The sequence below is a fragment of the Taudactylus pleione genome, unplaced genomic scaffold, assembly GCF_031769625.1.
Source record: "Taudactylus pleione unplaced genomic scaffold, aTauple2 ptg000479l, whole genome shotgun sequence".
NCBI classification, from domain to species: Eukaryota; Metazoa; Chordata; class Amphibia; order Anura; family Myobatrachidae; genus Taudactylus; species Taudactylus pleione.
In genome coordinates, this window is record NW_028284881.1 from 6,158,954 (window position 1) to 6,176,189 (window position 17,236).

Genomic DNA, 17,236 nt, shown 5'->3' on the forward strand with positions numbered 1-17,236 from the left:
CTGTAAGCAGGGAGCCGCTCTTACCTATTGAGCACCGTCCGTGCTCCCTCCCCCGGGGTCCAGTTGCGGGTCCCCGGAGTGTGCTGTGGGACCGGCCGAGGTCACTGACCCGCTCGCCAGTGCCACGGCTGCTGGCGCAGGGGGTCGGTGGAGCGGCAGTGTGGGCGTCCTATAGGACGCCTAGCTCTGCTCACTCAAATAAAAATGGTAAAATAAACAAATGTAAAAAAATGTGTCGACCATTTTTGTGTCGACCATTTTCATGTTGAACTTTTGAGCATGTCGACCTCTTGTACCTGTCGACCTTCTTACGTGTCGAACTTTAGTGTGTCTGACTTTTGTCCCTGTCTAACTAGACATTGTCTATCTAATTACTGTCTTTCTATAGTCCGGAACCCCACCTTCACTACCACTGTCATTTTGTCTCTACAGCTTTTTAATGCATGGGATGCGACAAAAGGTAGGTGGGCTTTCCTGCTGTGGTTACATCCAACTTGACCCCAGGATCTGTTCTTTTGCCAGCATTTCTGAGTCCCCGACTGGCCTGGACTCCGTCTTATGTAAGAAAGGAAACCATTTCCTTTTCAGTGATGTGCTGGGCTATGTTTTCTGCGGTCTGTGACTGCTGACGTGTCGTTTGTGAGCATCAAAATGCTTTGCAATCGGCTTTCTGGAAGCAGAGTTCAGAGTATTGCAAACATTGGATTGCTGCAGTGCACTCCGAGGGGGCTGATGTGTGATAAGCAGCCAGCTACTTCCTGCTCAGAGAGGACTGAGCGGTCCCTTCTGTACTACGTGTCACACGCTCCACTGCACTCTGCTTAAGTGCACATATGGGAGGTGGAGCAAATAGGGGGATCTATAGTCAATGGAATGGGTGAGATATGGACACAGAGGTCTATGACCACTCTGGTGGGGGAGGGGTAGTGCTACTGGTGGGATCAAAGCCTATAGGGGCTATATCAATATTCCACAGGGTTGGGGGATAATGTCTGCAAGCAGTGAATGGCAAATGCTAAAGGACTGGAGGGGACACGCTACAAAGGTCTTCTAGACACCACCTCAGTTAGACACCCTCTAGGCGTATTTTTTTGCAAAAATATTAAATACACTTTTAAATAGGCATTATTTATCTAATTCATTAATAAAAAATGAACAATTTCTGAGGCATTCTTTTAAAAAATATATTTTTTCAGACAAAAGAGTTAAATAACCAGAAACAATTCTAGAAAAGGATGTACAATACAAATTTTATTTTTATTAACTTAATTTTTAGAAACTTTTTCTTTTACATTTCATAGAAAAAGAAAAATATTTACAGAACAAAAAAGTGACATACATTAAAAAGTTTATCACGCTTAGCAATATTATAAATTCAACCTGTGTAAAATTTCCCCTATATGAGTGATAAGGATTAAGAGTTATTAAAAAAAAAAAAAAAAGCACAAAACATGATTTACATACAATCATATTTTCAATTATATCTGAGTATAGGTTTTTTTTATTCAGTACATAAAACAGGCAGAGGCAGCGCCTGTCTGACAACTACTATACCTGCATAGTAAATATCCATTTACAATTAGCAGAGTAATATTGTACAATCAGGTTTTTATACTTGTACATACATGAATATATATGTCAGATGGAAAACTAACTTTAAATGTACACAGTACCACAGTCATATGGAAAACAAAAATAGTAGTGCAAAAATCCTAGAGAAAACCCAACACCATCTCTCACAAGTGCACGTGTATATCCAGGCTTATAAGGTTATTTTCATCTGTACCCATATGGTTTGTGACCACATACTGACAGCAACAGTTTCTAGCGATTGGTAATCTTCAAGCAGCTCATAGAAATTATTTAATTAACGATGGATGGGACTGGCACATAAACCGATCTTTATATTGCCTAACTAAAGAACGTCACTAATGTTTAAGTTCTATTTTAGCCACAGCTGCTCGATGAACTTCATCCGGTCCATCTGCCAAGCGTAGAGCCCGTGCCCAGGCATGAAACTGAGCAAGTGGGAAGTCATTGCTGAGACCTGCTGCCCCAAAAGCCTGAATAATAAATCCATATGGATTAAAAAAATAATGTAAAAATGAACACAGTTGAGAATACAAAAAGCAAGAACAATTACGCTACTCTGTTATTTGTGACATGTAAAATAATAACCTTTAAAGCACAGTGGGCCTGATTCAGAGCCGGATGCTATTTGCGCTCGCTCGTTCAGAAAAAGGGTCCGGATATTTAAATTGAGCGTTCGCTCTTTGCGGTCTGTTGACGCCTCTATGTCTGAGTGAGCAAACGAAATATGCGCTCGCTATTTTGTAAAGACGCCCCCTGGCCATTCGCATCATACGTCATCATATTTCTTACATTAATTGAGTACATCGATAGGCGTCTGAACTGCTCGCAGTGCTTGTGGTTGGATTTTCCTACCGCAATCATGTGAACAGTTCAGGCCAAGAGACAACCAAGGGACGTGGTCGATGACGCTGCTTTGCTAATTATTCACACCCTTAAAACGCCCGATTTAACCGTTTGGCACGCCTGCGTTCGGATCTCCACTCCCCGTTTTCAAGCACCTTCCCCTGTTACCACAAACGCCTCATCCTGTCACTCAAAGTAGCAGGCACGCGCTATTTTGCTAACACACGATTTCCGACCGCACTCACTGGTTGGCGCATGCGCATTACGACCCATACGCATGCGCAGATGTGCGAACATCGCTCGGAGCGAATGAGCGGCCGCTTACGAACGGCTCTGAATCTGGTCCAGTGTTCTAAATAGTTTATCTGCAATCAGTGATTCACAACTAGTAAGCTTCTTTCCTTTGTTCTCCCTGAGAAGACTTTAAATCTTTTTGTACACTCTTGGTCAACCCCTGGTCAATATGTCATAGCAGCTTATATAGAAAATATTGCTATTTGCTATACAGAACAAGCATATTTTAATGAGCTGGACAATTCTACTCATCCTTTGCTATCATTAACAGTTTGCTACAAAGCAATGGTAATGCTGTATATCAGTGATATTACCTTAGTCTGTGCTACAAGGCAATGTTTAGTTTGTGCTGCAAATGCTTTCATGAAACTAAGCACTGAAACTTAGTACAAATTATAAATCGTTTAAAATTATAGATCAGTAGATGGATATAGAGCAGTAAATAGATGGACCTTACCTGAATTGCTCTATCAACCACATTTTGGGCCATAGTAGGGGCGACCATTTTAATCAAGGCAATTTCCAAAGCAGCTTCCTGCACACAAATGTGAAACAAATAATATGGCTGACAGCTTGCAAAACAACACTTCACATTATAATCAGCTTACACATGAAAAACAAATTAACAGTATATACTACAATGGACTTCCCCTTTGGCTTACGGTAATGTAGCAGTTCTTGCATAGGAACATGTTGCACTGATACCAAGGGATTCTATTGATCCCGTAGGGAGGGATAATAATATTAATAGGTTGCCTGACAACTGAATAATCTCTACCAATTTCATTGCTCTGGACAATTGTGCAGATACTTATTTTATACATTTTTGAAATGATTTAACTGATTTCTTCCTATTTCTGGAACTTGATCTAAGAATTAAAAATACAGTACCAAAAAACAAAAAAAGTTGCCGGTACTTATGTAGCACTAGTTCTGAAATCCCAAAAGAGGTGCTTCCTAACATAGGGCCTGATTCAGAGCCGCTCGTAAGTGGTCACTCGTTCGCTCCGAGCGATGTTTGCCCAAATGCGCATGCGTACGGATCGTAATACACATGCGCGAACCAGTCAGTGTGGTCGAAATTCATGTGCTCGCAAAATAGCGAATGCCTGATAATTTGAGTGACAGGAGGAGGCGTATGTGGGTGGTAACAGTGGAAGGTGCTTAAAAACGGGGAGTGGAGATCTGAACGCAGGCGTGCTTAAAGGTCAAAACGGGCGTTTTATGGGTGCGCAGAATTAAAACAGCAGCGTCATTGACCACGTCACTGGGTTATTTTATAGCCAGAACTGCTCGTAAGATTGTGGTAGCAAAAACCAACCCCAAGAATAGCGAGCAGTTCATACCCTGGTCGATGTACTCGATTAATCTAATAAATAGCGGACATGACGTAGGATGCGAGCGGCCAGGGGGCGTATTTTTCAAAAAAACTACCGCAAGTTTTGTTCGCTCGTTCAGACCTAGAGGCGTGAACAGACCGCAAAGAGCGAACAGTTCATTTGAATAGCCACCCCTATTTTCTGGACGAGCGAGCGCTAATTGCGTCCGGCTCTGAATCAGGCCCATAATAATCCATTATATATCTTACAATGAAGAGATCCCCAGAACCTAATCTGGCACTGCATGTGCGGACTCATCACATGGGTTGTTCACCTCTTATGTATTCCCCTTAGACATTCATAACATGTAAAAAAATATTTACAAGTATCTTTCTTAACAAGTTGGATGTTATGAATTTAACCATAAAAAGTAACTTTACACCAGAGGTTCCCAAACGCGGTCCTAAAGGCTCCCCAACAGTTCAGGTTTTAGAGTTATCCATGGTTGAGAACAGATAAGCAGAGATATGGTAAGAACTTACCCTTGTTATCTCTTTTTCTACGAGGTCCATAGGGTCCACAGGGTGACCTTGGGGTATATGTGATGCAGAGTCATCCGGGCACCTTACGCATTAAATTCTTCTCCCAGGATGTAACGGGTCTCCCTCTATACCCAGCCCCGGGCCAGAGGCTCCTCAGTTACATAGCAAGCCAAAGGCCGGAGGAGGATAAAACAGAGAGAAGAAAGTATGGAACACACTAGAATCACATTCTCACACAGAAGGAGATGGAAAACCGGTGACCAGAGCAAAGCCCAAATGAAGCACGGGTGCCCTGTGGACCCTATGGACCTCTTTGAAAAATAGATAAACAGGGTAAGTTCTTACCATAGCTCTACTTTTCTACTTCAGGATCCATAGATGGTCCACAGGGTGACCTTGGGGATTCCCAAAGCAGTACCCTCAAGGGTGGGACGTTCCTGTGCAGAAAGAAGAATCTGCCACCCAAAGGAAGCATCCTGAGTGGCAAAGGTATCAAAAGAATAATACCTCAAAAAGGTCTGGATAGAAGACCACGTGGCCGCCTTACAAAGCTGTACAGTCGAGGCACCACGACTAGCTGCCCACGAAGGGCCCACAGACTGAGTAGAATGAGCAGTAACAGAGGGCGGGACTGGAAGGCCCTCATGAATGTAAGCCTCAGAGATAGTCATACGAAGCCATCTAGCCAAAGTTTGTTTATTGGCCGGCCGTCCTCTCTTGTGGAAAGCATAAAGTACAAACAAAGAGTCTGATTTCTGGAGAGAACTGGTACGATCCACATAAATCTTGAGGGCACGTACCACATCCAATTAGGCCTCCACTGCCGAGAGGTCCGGGGAGTTAAAGGCCGGCATAATAATTTCCTCATTAATGTGGAAACTAGAGACCACCTTAGGAAGGAACACAGGACGAGTTTGAAGCACTGCACTGTCCCTGTGACAAACTAGAAATGGGGGACGACAAGAAAGAGCCCCTAAATCGGAAACTCTTCTGGCGGAAGCAATGGCCAGAAGAACAACAGTCTTGGCAGTAAGCCATTTGAGATCCACTGATCCCAGTGGTTCAAAGGGAAGGCTCTGGAGAGCCTTAAGGACAACAGCCAAATCCCAAGGTGCTACAGGAGGGAAAAAGGGAGGCTGGATACGAAGGACCCCCAGCATAAAAGTGCGGATGTCAGGAAGAGGAGCAATCCTTCGCTGGAACCACACTGAAAGGGCCGAAATATGGACCTTCAGTGTAGCAAGGCGGTGACCAAGGTCCAAAAACGCTTGCAGGAAAGCCAACACTCTGGCTATCCTAAACACCTGTGGGTCATAACTTCTTTTTTTTTTTTGCATAATTTGTTTATTGATAGATTATATATATACACACATACACACGACAGGCTCAATCCACGGCACTCGACCATCTGGGGTGCCCTTGGTATGTGACCACACCATCTACATAAAAAATATCATACAAACTCGGCACTCACATGCTTTTCAAACTGCAACTCCTTTGAACATAGGGAATGTTGGTTCCAAAATATTGCAATAATTTGTTAAGCTGGCCACCGCTTCACGGTCATTCCCATCTAGCCAGTCCCTACACTGATTCTCAGATAAATGAACTTGATCTGCCATCTTGGGCTCAAGCTTGCATACATTTTAAACAAGAAACTGGATCCTGCCTTAAAGAGACAGGACCACACCCAGGGCTATCAGTTAATAAGCAGCTGGAAAAAGAAAAAAGTTTGTCTTCCATTTGAAAAACAGGGTGCCCTAGAAAGTGTGACCACAAAATTTAAATAAACGACAGGCTCAATCCACGGCAAATTGAATACAACAACAAGGTGGAAGAAAGTCTTGGGCGCTTCAAAACTATGCTGCAGCCTTTTCAATAAAGATCTTTCCCCAAAGATCCAAAGAAATATCCGTTATGCAAAATTTATTGAAAAAATTGGCGCTGCTAGTTATAGTGTGTTTAGAACAAATAGAAAAAATACTTATCCGTGTAGATGCTGTAATAAACGTCAGTTCTAATATTCTTTCTTTGTCTTTACCCAAAGTTCCGAGATCATGGGGAAAAAAAGAATTATGTATATGACGTCAGTGTGAGATGTAGTAAGAGTTGGTAATAGACAATGATTCTTCAAAATAAGGTGGAAAAATAAGGCGTCCCCCAACTCACTAAATGCAGAGATGGGGACACTCCTATCATGATGTTTTAATACAACACAAAGTGTATGCACACACCTAGAACTTACAGTCCTATCAGGTGGTGCTCAGCATATAAAGGTATCTTTGATGTAATATGGAAATGGAGGAGCGTACCCGTACTCACAAGGCTACGAAAGATTGTCTGCTCATAAAGGTATCTTTTCAATCCCCCATCCTCAATAAAAGATCTTTTTCTTTGTATCAAAAAAGTGGTTTATTTTACAAAAACTCAAGACGACAATCATATAAAAATATATAGAGCATTCTCCAAGATGGAAAAGCTGCACTGTGAACAACTGTGGTATAAATGGTGTGGAGGTGAGAGGGGTCCGGATCCCAAAAAAAGTGTGGGTGAACAAATAAATGCAACACCTCTCCGCACCTACCTCTAGTATATTCACAGTGACAGCAGTCCAGGTGAGAATGTCCCCTTCTTAGCCAACGCGTTTCGAGACGGAGTCTCTTTTTCAAGGCATGAAGGTAAGTGTTAAGATTCCTGCTTTTATACCCCTCTTCCTGGATTTTTCAAGATGGCCGCATCAGCACTTCCGGTCCGCACGGAATTAGGTTCCCCTCTTTTCCGCTGGTCTTTAAAGGACCCCCCCCCGCTCAACTTATTCTCCACTTTATCCTAAAATGGATCAGTCCCCTATGTTGAATCGGCATATCAGCGGATCGCCGGAGTGTGATCTCCGCGGCTTAACTGGAAGTGCTCATCCGGAAGCTGTAATCCGGTTACAGGGCTTCTGGGGGATGTAGTTTTTTCCCCCAGAAGCCCTGTAACCGGATTACAGCTTCCGGATGAGCACTTCCAGTTAAGCCGCGGAGATCACACTCCGGCGATCCGCTGATATGCCGATTCAACATAGGGGACTGATCCATGTTAGGATAAAGTGGAGAATAAGTTGAGCGGGGGGGTCCTTTAAAGACCAGCGGAAAAGAGGGGAACCTAATTCCGTGCGGACCGGAAGTGCTGATGCGGCCATCTTGAAAAATCCAGGAAGAGGGGTATAAAAGCAGGAATCTTAACACTTACCTTCATGCCTTGAAAAAGAGACTCCGTCTCGAAACGCGTTGGCTAAGAAGGGGACATTCTCACCTGGACTGCTGTCACTGTGAATATACTAGAGGTAGGTGCGGAGAGGTGTTGCATTTATTTGTTCACCCACACTTTTTTTGGGATCCGGACCCCTCTCACCTCCACACCATTTATACCACAGTTGTTCACAGTGCAGCTTTTCCATCTTGGAGAATGCTCTATATATTTTTATATGATTGTCGTCTTGAGTTTTTGTAAAATAAACCACTTTTTTGATACAAAGAAAAAGATCTTTTATTGAGGATGGGGGATTGAAAAGATACCTTTATGAGCAGACAATCTTTCGTAGCCTTGTGAGTACGGGTACGCTCCTCCATTTCCATATTACATCAAAGATACCTTTATATGCTGAGCACCACCTGATAGGACTGTAAGTTCTAGGTGTGTGCATACACTTTGTGTTGTATTAAAACATCATGATAGGAGTGTCCCCATCTCTGCATTTAGTGAGTTGGGGGACGCCTTATTTTTCCACCTTATTTTGAAGAATCATTGTCTATTACCAACTCTTACTACATCTCACACTGACGTCATATACATAATTCTTTTTTCCCCATGATCTCGGAACTTTGGGTAAAGACAAAGAAAGAATATTAGAACTGACGTTTATTACAGCATCTACACGGATAAGTATTTTTTCTATCAATCCACGGCACTCAACCATCTGGGGTGAAGGGTATTTAGTGTGGAATAGGAAGAGAGCAGGGGTGAAGATATAGAGTGAGAAGGGCGGGTGGTAGAGGGCGCCAGTCGGTGTGAGTCGCCACAGTCCAAATATCCAGAACAAAGAGCTAAATCGTGTTTAACGGAGGCTCGGCCTCAAAGTAAATGGTCCATGGAGTCCAGACCTTGAGTAGATGGTTTGGGGTGTCGTGTAATACATGTGAGTCATAACTTCTAGGATGACACCATTCAAAGCAGGTATGCCACACAATGTGGTAAATCCTGGCAGAGGCAGGTTTTCTTGCTCTGAGCATTGGTATTAACCACAGAGCTGGAAAACCCCTTGAACCTTAGGAGGGATGTCTCAAGAGCCACGCCGTCAAAGACAGACGACCTAGATCCGGGTGGAGGCAAGGACCTTGAGACAACAGGTCCGGAAGTTGCGGCAACAGCAATGGAGTGTCGATGGAGAGACTCTGAAGATCTGAGTACCAGGGGCGCCGGGGCCACGCTGGAGCCACCAGCAGGACCAGGCCTCCCTCTTATTTGACCTTTGGAAGAACACGAGGAAGAAGGGATAACGGGGGAAACAAATACACAAACCAGAAGGACCACTTGACTGACAGAGCACCCACCAAGAGAGCACTGGCGTCTCTTGTCCTGGATCCGTACTGAGGCAGTTTGTGATTTAGTCGAGAGGCCATGAGGTCTACGTCTGGAAGGCCCCACCTGTCCACTAGAAGCTGAAACACTTCTTGGTAAAGAGCCAATTCCCCTAAATGCACGATGTGACGGCTGAGGAAGTCCGCTTCCCAATTCAGCACTCCTGGAATGAACACCGCCGATATGGCTGGTAGATGGCCATCCGCCCATGTCAGAATGCGTGACACCTCTGTCATTGCCACCTGACTTCGAGTTCCTTCTTGAAGGTTTAGGTAAGCCACTGTCGTGGCGTTGTCTGGCTGCAATTGCACGAGATTTCCGTGAAGCAGCAGCTTGGCTTGTTGTAGGGCCCTGAAAACTGGAAGAAGTTCCAATATGTTGATTGGCAGCGCACATTCCTCTACGGTCCAGTTTCCCTGAAACGAGTATGGACCCGTCACTGCGCCCCAACCCCGAAGAATGGCATCTGTCAACAGGACCCAGTCCGAGATCCAAAAGGGACAACCCCTGGTGAGGTGGATCATCTGTAGCCACCAAGAGATAGGCATACCTCCGGAGAGAGTACCATCATTTGAGTCGGTATATGATGTGGAAATCCGTCCCACTTGGAGAGGATCGATTATTGCAGAGGCCAGGAATGAAACTGGGCATACTCCACCGTATCGAACGTCGACACCATGGATCCCAGTAACTGCAATGCTGAGTGGACTGGCACGCGGTGATTATGAAGGAATCTGTGTACACGAGCCTGTAAAGTGGAGATCTTTTCTGCTGTCAGAAAAATTCTTTGCTGTTGTGAATCCAACAGGGCTCCCAGATGGAGCATCCTTTGAGACAGAATCAATGAGGACTTCTTCCAATTTATCAACCACCCGTGTACCTGGAGCACAAATATCGTTAGCTGCGGGTGGTGGTGAAGAAACTCTGGGGACCCTGCTAATAGTAAAAGGTCATCCAGGTATGGTAACAGGCGGATCCCCTGCAGCTGCAGATGGGCTGCCATTACTGCCATAACCTTTGTAAACACCCGAGGTGCAGTTGCAAGGCCAAACGGTAGAGCCTGGAACTGGAAATGTTGTTGTGACACAGCAAATCTGAGAAAACATTGGTGAGTTAAAGTAATCGGAATATGCAGGCACGCATCCTGGATATCCAGAGACACCATAAAATCCCCAGGTTCCATAGCCAGTATAACTGAGCGTAGGGTTTCCATCCTGAACTTGGGTACCCTGAGGAATTTGTTCAGGGACCTGAGATTGAAGCCAAACGGTATGAACCGTTTGGCTTCTGGACTAGAAAAAAGCTGGAATAATACCCCGTTCCCCTTTGGGACATCGGGACCGGTACAATGACTCCTGTCTGCAGTATGAATTGTACCACCTGTTGAATAGCTAAAGACTTTTTTCCGCATTTTTCGGCAGTCCTGTGCAAAAGAATTGATGGGGAGGCCTTCTGCGGAAGGAGGGCATACCCCAGAGAGACCACTTCCCTCACCCAGGAATCCGTGGTAGTCTGACACCAGTACTGGGTGAACTGAGGAAGTTGGCCCGTCCCATCAAGCAGAGGGCTTGTCATCAGGCTTGGCACCCGGATGTCTGGTACTCCAGGGCTGCTTCTTAGGCCTGGCGATTTTTTGGTGGTGGATGGTCTGGGAAAGGACTGAGGCCCTGATTTAGAGCCGGACACTCTGAAAGAGTGAATCAGGGCGCTTTTTTTTTTTGGAGCTGCCTCCTTGCCGCTAGCATAGCTGTGGGTGACCACCCACAGCTACAGCGAGCGGTCATGATGATGGTCGCGATGGTCAAGACCATCGCGACCATCGGGCTTGCGACAAGACCCTTGTGGTAGGGTCTCGTGGCCGCAAGCCTAAAAGAGAGATTTCGGCTCTAACAGAGCCGGAATCTCTCCACTGACATCACTCGTGATGTCAGTGGGGCTGCCCCCAAACGGCAGGCGTTCTCATGAGAACGGCTCAGTTTGGGCAGCCACCCCCCTGGCCCGCCCACCAAAGGGGGCGAGCTGTCACTCAACATCGACAGCTCGCCCCCGTTGGTGCGAGACCCGGAGCGACGGATTGCCAGTCGCTAGCCGGGTCTCGCGCATGCGCACGACGGAGCCGGTTCCATCGTGTACATGCGCTGTGGGCCACCATAGACCTGGTTGCGAGCGCTCAGCGTTTGCGATCGGGTCTGAATCAGGCCCTGAGTTCTAGCCTTACCTGGGGCCCGTTAGGTCCGAAAGGACGGAGTCCGAGCCCCCAAACAGGCTGGAGCAGAAGGCAGACAAGCTTATCTGCTGCTAAGGTATTCAAAATTTTGTCCAAATCAGGGCCAAACAAGACTTTACCGTCATAAGGCAAACACTCCAACTCCTTCTTGGATTCCGCGTCAGCCCTTCAAGAACGGAGCCACAGAGAGCGGCGAGCTGCAATGGCCGCCGAAGAAATCCTGGCATTTAGTAAGCAAATATCCAATGCTGCCTCATATATGTAGGTAGAAGAATCTCTAAGGTTTCCCACAAGATTCAGCTGTTCTCTGATAGCATTTGGGGCTAAGGATGTTTCCAGGCTGTTAGCCCAACATTCCATGGCCCGAGCCACCCAGCAAATGACCATAGCTGGTCTGCACCGAGCCCCTGAAAGGGAATAAACAGATTTAAGGAGGATCTCTACCTTCCTATCTGTAGGATCCTTCAGGGACGACATGGAAGGCATAAGTAACGTTGCGCTTTTTACCAAGAACGTGACATGGGAATCCACCACCGGTGGAGTCTCCCACTTGGTAAAATAATTATCAGCAAAGGATAAGCCGAGACTAGACGTTTTTGCGGCTAACGCTTCCCCGGCGTTTTCCATACCACCTCCATGTGATTCACCAGTTGGTCAGTCAACGGGAATATAGCCTTAGTCACCTTTTCTTCCATGAAATATGCATGCTTAGACTTAGAAGCAGGAGACTCATCCACCTCAATGAGAATGACCGTCGAAGAACTCATGGGGGGGTGGAGCCGGAAGAAGGAAGCGGTCACAGCCACGCCAGACCGCCGGCTGTTAGACAGGGAAGGCTGCCTCCCCTGGCCAGCGTTTAACCCCTGGAACGCTGGAGTGTTCCATAACTCCAGTCCCAAGTGGCTTAGTGTGACCACACTTGCTGTCATCCCCAGGGTGGAGGAAAAAGACTGTGATTCGCTTACCTGCGTCCCCGTAGCATCCGGCTGCAGTCTAGGGATCCTCCGGGGTCTCTGCTAGCCAAGACCCCAGAGGCCTGCCGAGATCCCTGGATGATTACTGCGTCTCGGCGCCAGCGGGGTGATGACGTGGCAGTGCGAACTTCCACTGGACTGTCCATGCTGCCGCACTAGAAGAATCTTCAAACTTCAGGGGCTGTTTAGCAACAGCCCAACTACGTGTTCAGTGACCAACTCCGACTGGGCACCCAAAGAAACTGAGGAGCCTCTGGTCCGGGGGCGGGGTATAGAGGGAGACCCGTTGCTTCCAGGGAGAAGAATTTATTGCGTAAGGTGCCCGGATGACTCTGCATCACCTATACCCCAAGGTCACCCTGTAGACTTTCTATGGATCCTGAAGTAGAAAAACAAGAGATATGGTAAGAACTTACCTTTGTTATCTCTGTTTCTACGAAGTCCATAGGGTCCACAGGGTTAACCTTGGGGTATAGGTTGGGAACCAAATCCGGGCACCACGCAGTTAAAGCTTTTAGCTCCCAGGATGCACTTGGGTCCACTCTCCCTATAACCCCGCCCCCCAGCCAGAGGCACCTCAGTTTGTAAGTAGCCAAAGGCCGGCAAAGGAGAGAAAAAGAGAGAGAAAACTGGAACACTCAAGAACCCTACTCGCAGAAAAGGAGACGGGAAACCGGTGACCAATAACACAGCCCATATGAAGCCAGGTGCGTCAGGGCGGGCGCCCTGTGGACCCTATGGACTTCGTAGAAACAGAGATAACAAAGGTAAGTTCTTACCATATCTCTTGTTTTCTACTTCAGGGTCCATAGGGGGTCCACAGGGTTGACCTTGGGGATGTCCCAAAGCAGTTCAACCAAGGGTGGGGACGCTCCTGTGCTGAGAGGAGAATCCGTCGCCAAAAAGGAAGCATCCTGAGAGGCAAAGGAAACCAATGCCTAGAACCTTAAAAAGGTGTGGACAGAAGACCACGTGGTCTCCTAGTAAGGCAAAACAGCCGAGGCACCACAGCGACCCGCCCACGAGGGTTACATGGCCCGAGAAAAAACAAGCATCAACAACAGAAAGTCCTACACATGGGTAGGCCCCTGAGGAAGACATACGAGGCCATCCAGCCAACATTTCATTATAGGCCAGCCATCCTTTCCTGTGAAAACCAGAATCCGCAGACCACCGATAAGGAGTCAGATTTCCATAAGGAACTTGAACGGATCACATAAAGCCAAAGAGGCCGGACCAGCTGAGAGGACTGAGGACTGAATGGCCGTACCATAAGTTCCAGAATAATATGGAACCTAACAACCACTCTAAGAAGAAACACAGGGCGAGAGCAACTCGCACCCTGACATGATGCCCTCCAGAAGAGGGAGCCACATGAGAACGCTCCCAATTCAGACACTCTCCTGGTTGATAGAAACACCCTGAGAGAGAGAGAGAGAGAGAGAGAGAGAGAGAGAGCTTAAACAATAGACCATGTAATGGCTATCACAACCAGCGGTTCTATTGACTGTCCCCGAAGGGAAGAAAGAACCACTACTAACCCCTCCAAGGAGTCCCTAGGGAGGACAAATGGAGGCATAATCCAGAAAACACTCCAAAGGATGAACTGGATACCAGAGTGGAGCAATTCCAAATCTTAACCATACCGACAGTATAGAGATCCGCACTGTCAGGAAGGCCAGGCCGAGGGCGAAACCCAAGCCAGCCGGAAGGAATGCCCGAATATCTGGAAATCCTGGACACCGGAGGATCGTATCGACAGGTACGATACCATAAGAATTATGTATGCCACAGTCCGTGGCAGATCCCAGCAAAGTCTGGCCTATCTGCTCTAAACATCTTAATGAAAACAGAGCCAGGGAAGCCCTAGGACCACAGTAGGGGCGCAGTCAAAGACAAACGATCCAGGTCCAGGGAAAAACAAGGACCCTGAGACAACAGGTCCAGATAGTGAAGCAGTAGGAACGGAGCATCGATGAGGAGACTCCGAAAATCTTAGTACCAGTGATGTCTGGGACGAACTGGAGCCCCCAGAAGGAAAGCCCCTCCGTCTCGAATTAAACTTCCGAAGACCTCGAGGAAGAAGGGGAACCGGAGGACACAGGTACACAAAGTGGAAGGACCACTTCACTGACAAAGAGTCACTGAAGGTAGCTTCAGTACTCCTAGAGCTGGACTGTAACACCGGTAATGTGTGATAGAGTCAGAAGGCCATGAGGATCAATCACCTCAGGGAGGCCCCCTCTGCTCACCAGGAGATGAAACCTCTCTTGGAGAAGAGACTAGTCCCCGGGATGCACGTCATGACAGCTGAGGAAGCCCGCTTCCCAATGGAGAGCTCCGGGAATGAACACTGCAGAGTTGGCCAGGAGAAGACCCTTGGACTATATCAGAATGTATGACATTCCTGTCATTGCCACCCAACTACCAGCATTGCCTAGATGGAAGCCACTGTTGTGACACTGTCGGACTGAACCTATTCAGGATTACCGTTAGGCCAGAGTGAAGGCCCAAGACAGCCTAAAGTACCAACAAGTTAAGTGGCAGGGCGGAAGCGACAGACGTCCAACTGCCCCGAAACGAATGCGGACCAGACACTGTCTGTAGCAAAGAATACCCTGGACGAGATGGCCATAGCCACCCGGACAGAGACCGACTCGCCTCCGGAGAAAGCATCATCGTTCGAACAGCGATCCGATGGAAAAAACTCGATCCATCTGGAGAGGAGTCAATTGTGGCAAGGCCTGGAATGGAACTGAGCACATTCCACCCTACCAAAAGGTAGACACTCTGGTAGACCGCGCATCACAAAGAGTAATGACATATGTCGACTGCGTAGACATCCGCACACTCCAAGTTGAAGAGTGGAGATCTTGTCTTACGCCAGAAAAATTCTCAGATTCTGAGAATCCAGCAGGGCTCCCAGATGAAGAAAACCCTGTGAGGGATACAGGGAGGACTTTTTTTTTTTTCCCGTTGACTAATTATCTGTGCCGAGAAGAAGCCACGGTTATCCTGACCTGGCGGTAAAGTACCTTGGTGATCCTGCGAGAAGGAGGCCGTCCAGAGAAAGGAGCATTCGCATACACTGAACAGGTGAACCGTCAGAAAATCCATAACACTGGTAAACCCCGGTGGAGTTGAGGACAGTCCCAAAAGGCAGAGCCCGAAACTTACAAGTGTTGCTGTGGCACAGCAAACCTGAACCCATGCTGATGAGAGGGCTCTGTATGTACCCGTAGGTACGTATCCTGAACACTCAGATATACCATAAAATCCCCAGGTTCCAAACGTCGGATGATGGAGCATGGAGGATTCCACCTGAGTCCAGGTACCCTTGGAATCTGATTCAGGGATTTGAGACAGAGTATAGGCAAATGAGGACCAGTCGGTCACTGCCCCAGAAAGAAAAGTAGAACAACCAGTCCCTCGCTGAGATAGTGAGGCTGGCCGAAATAGCTCTGCTTACCGCAAAGACTGTATAGCTTTCTGGGATTGTAAGGCCCTGATCGGGTCTGAAGAAGGGCCCGTGTAACAACGCCTGTGAGGAGGCCGCCTGAGCAATGAGAGGCCGTTGAGAATCAGTACCTCACTCTGGAATCCCCCAGATGTAGACCTGTCCCGTCAGGCTGAAGGTTTATCCTCGGGTGTAGAAGCAGGGTCGTCCGGAAGTCCAGGATTGCTAGGTACTGGATAGGGTGGCCCCCGTGGAGGCTGACAGCCTAGGAAAAAACAGGCCTTTAGGCTGACCCTGAGGACAAAAAGACTTAACAGAGTTAGTCCGAATGTAGTGGGAATAGCTAAAGACGGTATCTCTCCATTAGTGATACTGCCAATGATGCAACAATCTTGTCAAGGTCAGGACCAAACAAGATCTTCCCCATGGAAGGAGTCTGCACCTCTGCTTTCCCATAGCGCAGCCATAGGGTATTGCGGCGGATACAGTCGCAGCCGAAACCCTGAAAGTTAGAAGACAGGCATCCAATGTAGGTAATCCCACATATGACCACTGCATATTTTATGTGAACGGCAAAAGATATTTGAACGCCAGACGCGTTGGAGAGGAAAAACGTTACAAAAGCATCACCATGCTATGGCCATGGTAGGACGGGCAACAGGCCCTGAAAACGAGTACATTGATTTCAGGCAAAGTTACCACCTACGGATCCGGAAAATCCGTCCAGGCCGGGATGGGAGGCGGATTAATGCCTGTAACCCGACGAATAACATACAAATCCACCCCAGAAGGAGATTTCCATTACTTGTAAAGACCCTCAGGGAATGGGAAACAGGAGGCCTTTGTGACTCCTCGTATCCGGCGACAGCCAGACTCCCGCCATGAGATCCACCCACTGGGCAGAAACTGGAAATGTATGATACAGGTGCAGGATCGACATTCTCTATATCGAGAATGAACCTGGCTACCAGCCCCAAAGCAGGGATAATGATACTTGAAATCGGCTCCCCCCATGTGAGAGGGAAAAAGCAGAATACACCATCCAGTTCACGTCAGAGCCACTGGGAAGTAACCACAGGACGTATATCACGCCATTTAGTATTTCGTAGAAAACGACATCCACCAGGGTGGCCGTTGTGGTAATCCCTGCAAGGGGAACGACAGACCGATGTGGTATCGAAGGTAATTCATGTACTGTGAAAAACCCCGGCAAGGAGCGATAGTCTGTGACACAGGGGTAAATTGCAAGAAATTGCGAGATACCCCGAGTTGAAAAGGGCAGTATGGTGAAGTAACTCCAAGCGAGTGACAACAATGGGGCCCGCCCGGCGATCCTCAAAGGAGAGGATCCTGAGAAATAAACC

The 17,236-nt window shown here is 47.3% G+C and overlaps 1 protein-coding gene across 3 annotated transcripts in view; it reads right to left on the reverse strand.

Annotated features, from left to right (window-relative positions):
• Positions 1 to 1,336: 1,336 nt before the first annotated feature.
• ACAD10 (acyl-CoA dehydrogenase family member 10) overlaps positions 1,337 to 17,236 on the reverse strand; it is an 81,926-nt gene continuing 66,026 nt past the window's right edge. For all 3 annotated transcript variants that reach the window (XM_088449216.1, XM_088449217.1, XM_088449218.1), the window contains 2 exons: positions 3,188 to 3,265; positions 1,337 to 2,063 (listed from right to left, as the gene is read on the reverse strand). In XM_088449216.1, coding sequence (XP_088305342.1) covers positions 1,929 to 2,063; positions 3,188 to 3,265 — 213 coding nt within the window. In that variant the 3' untranslated portion in view covers positions 1,337 to 1,928. The remainder of the gene's footprint in view (positions 2,064 to 3,187; positions 3,266 to 17,236) is intronic.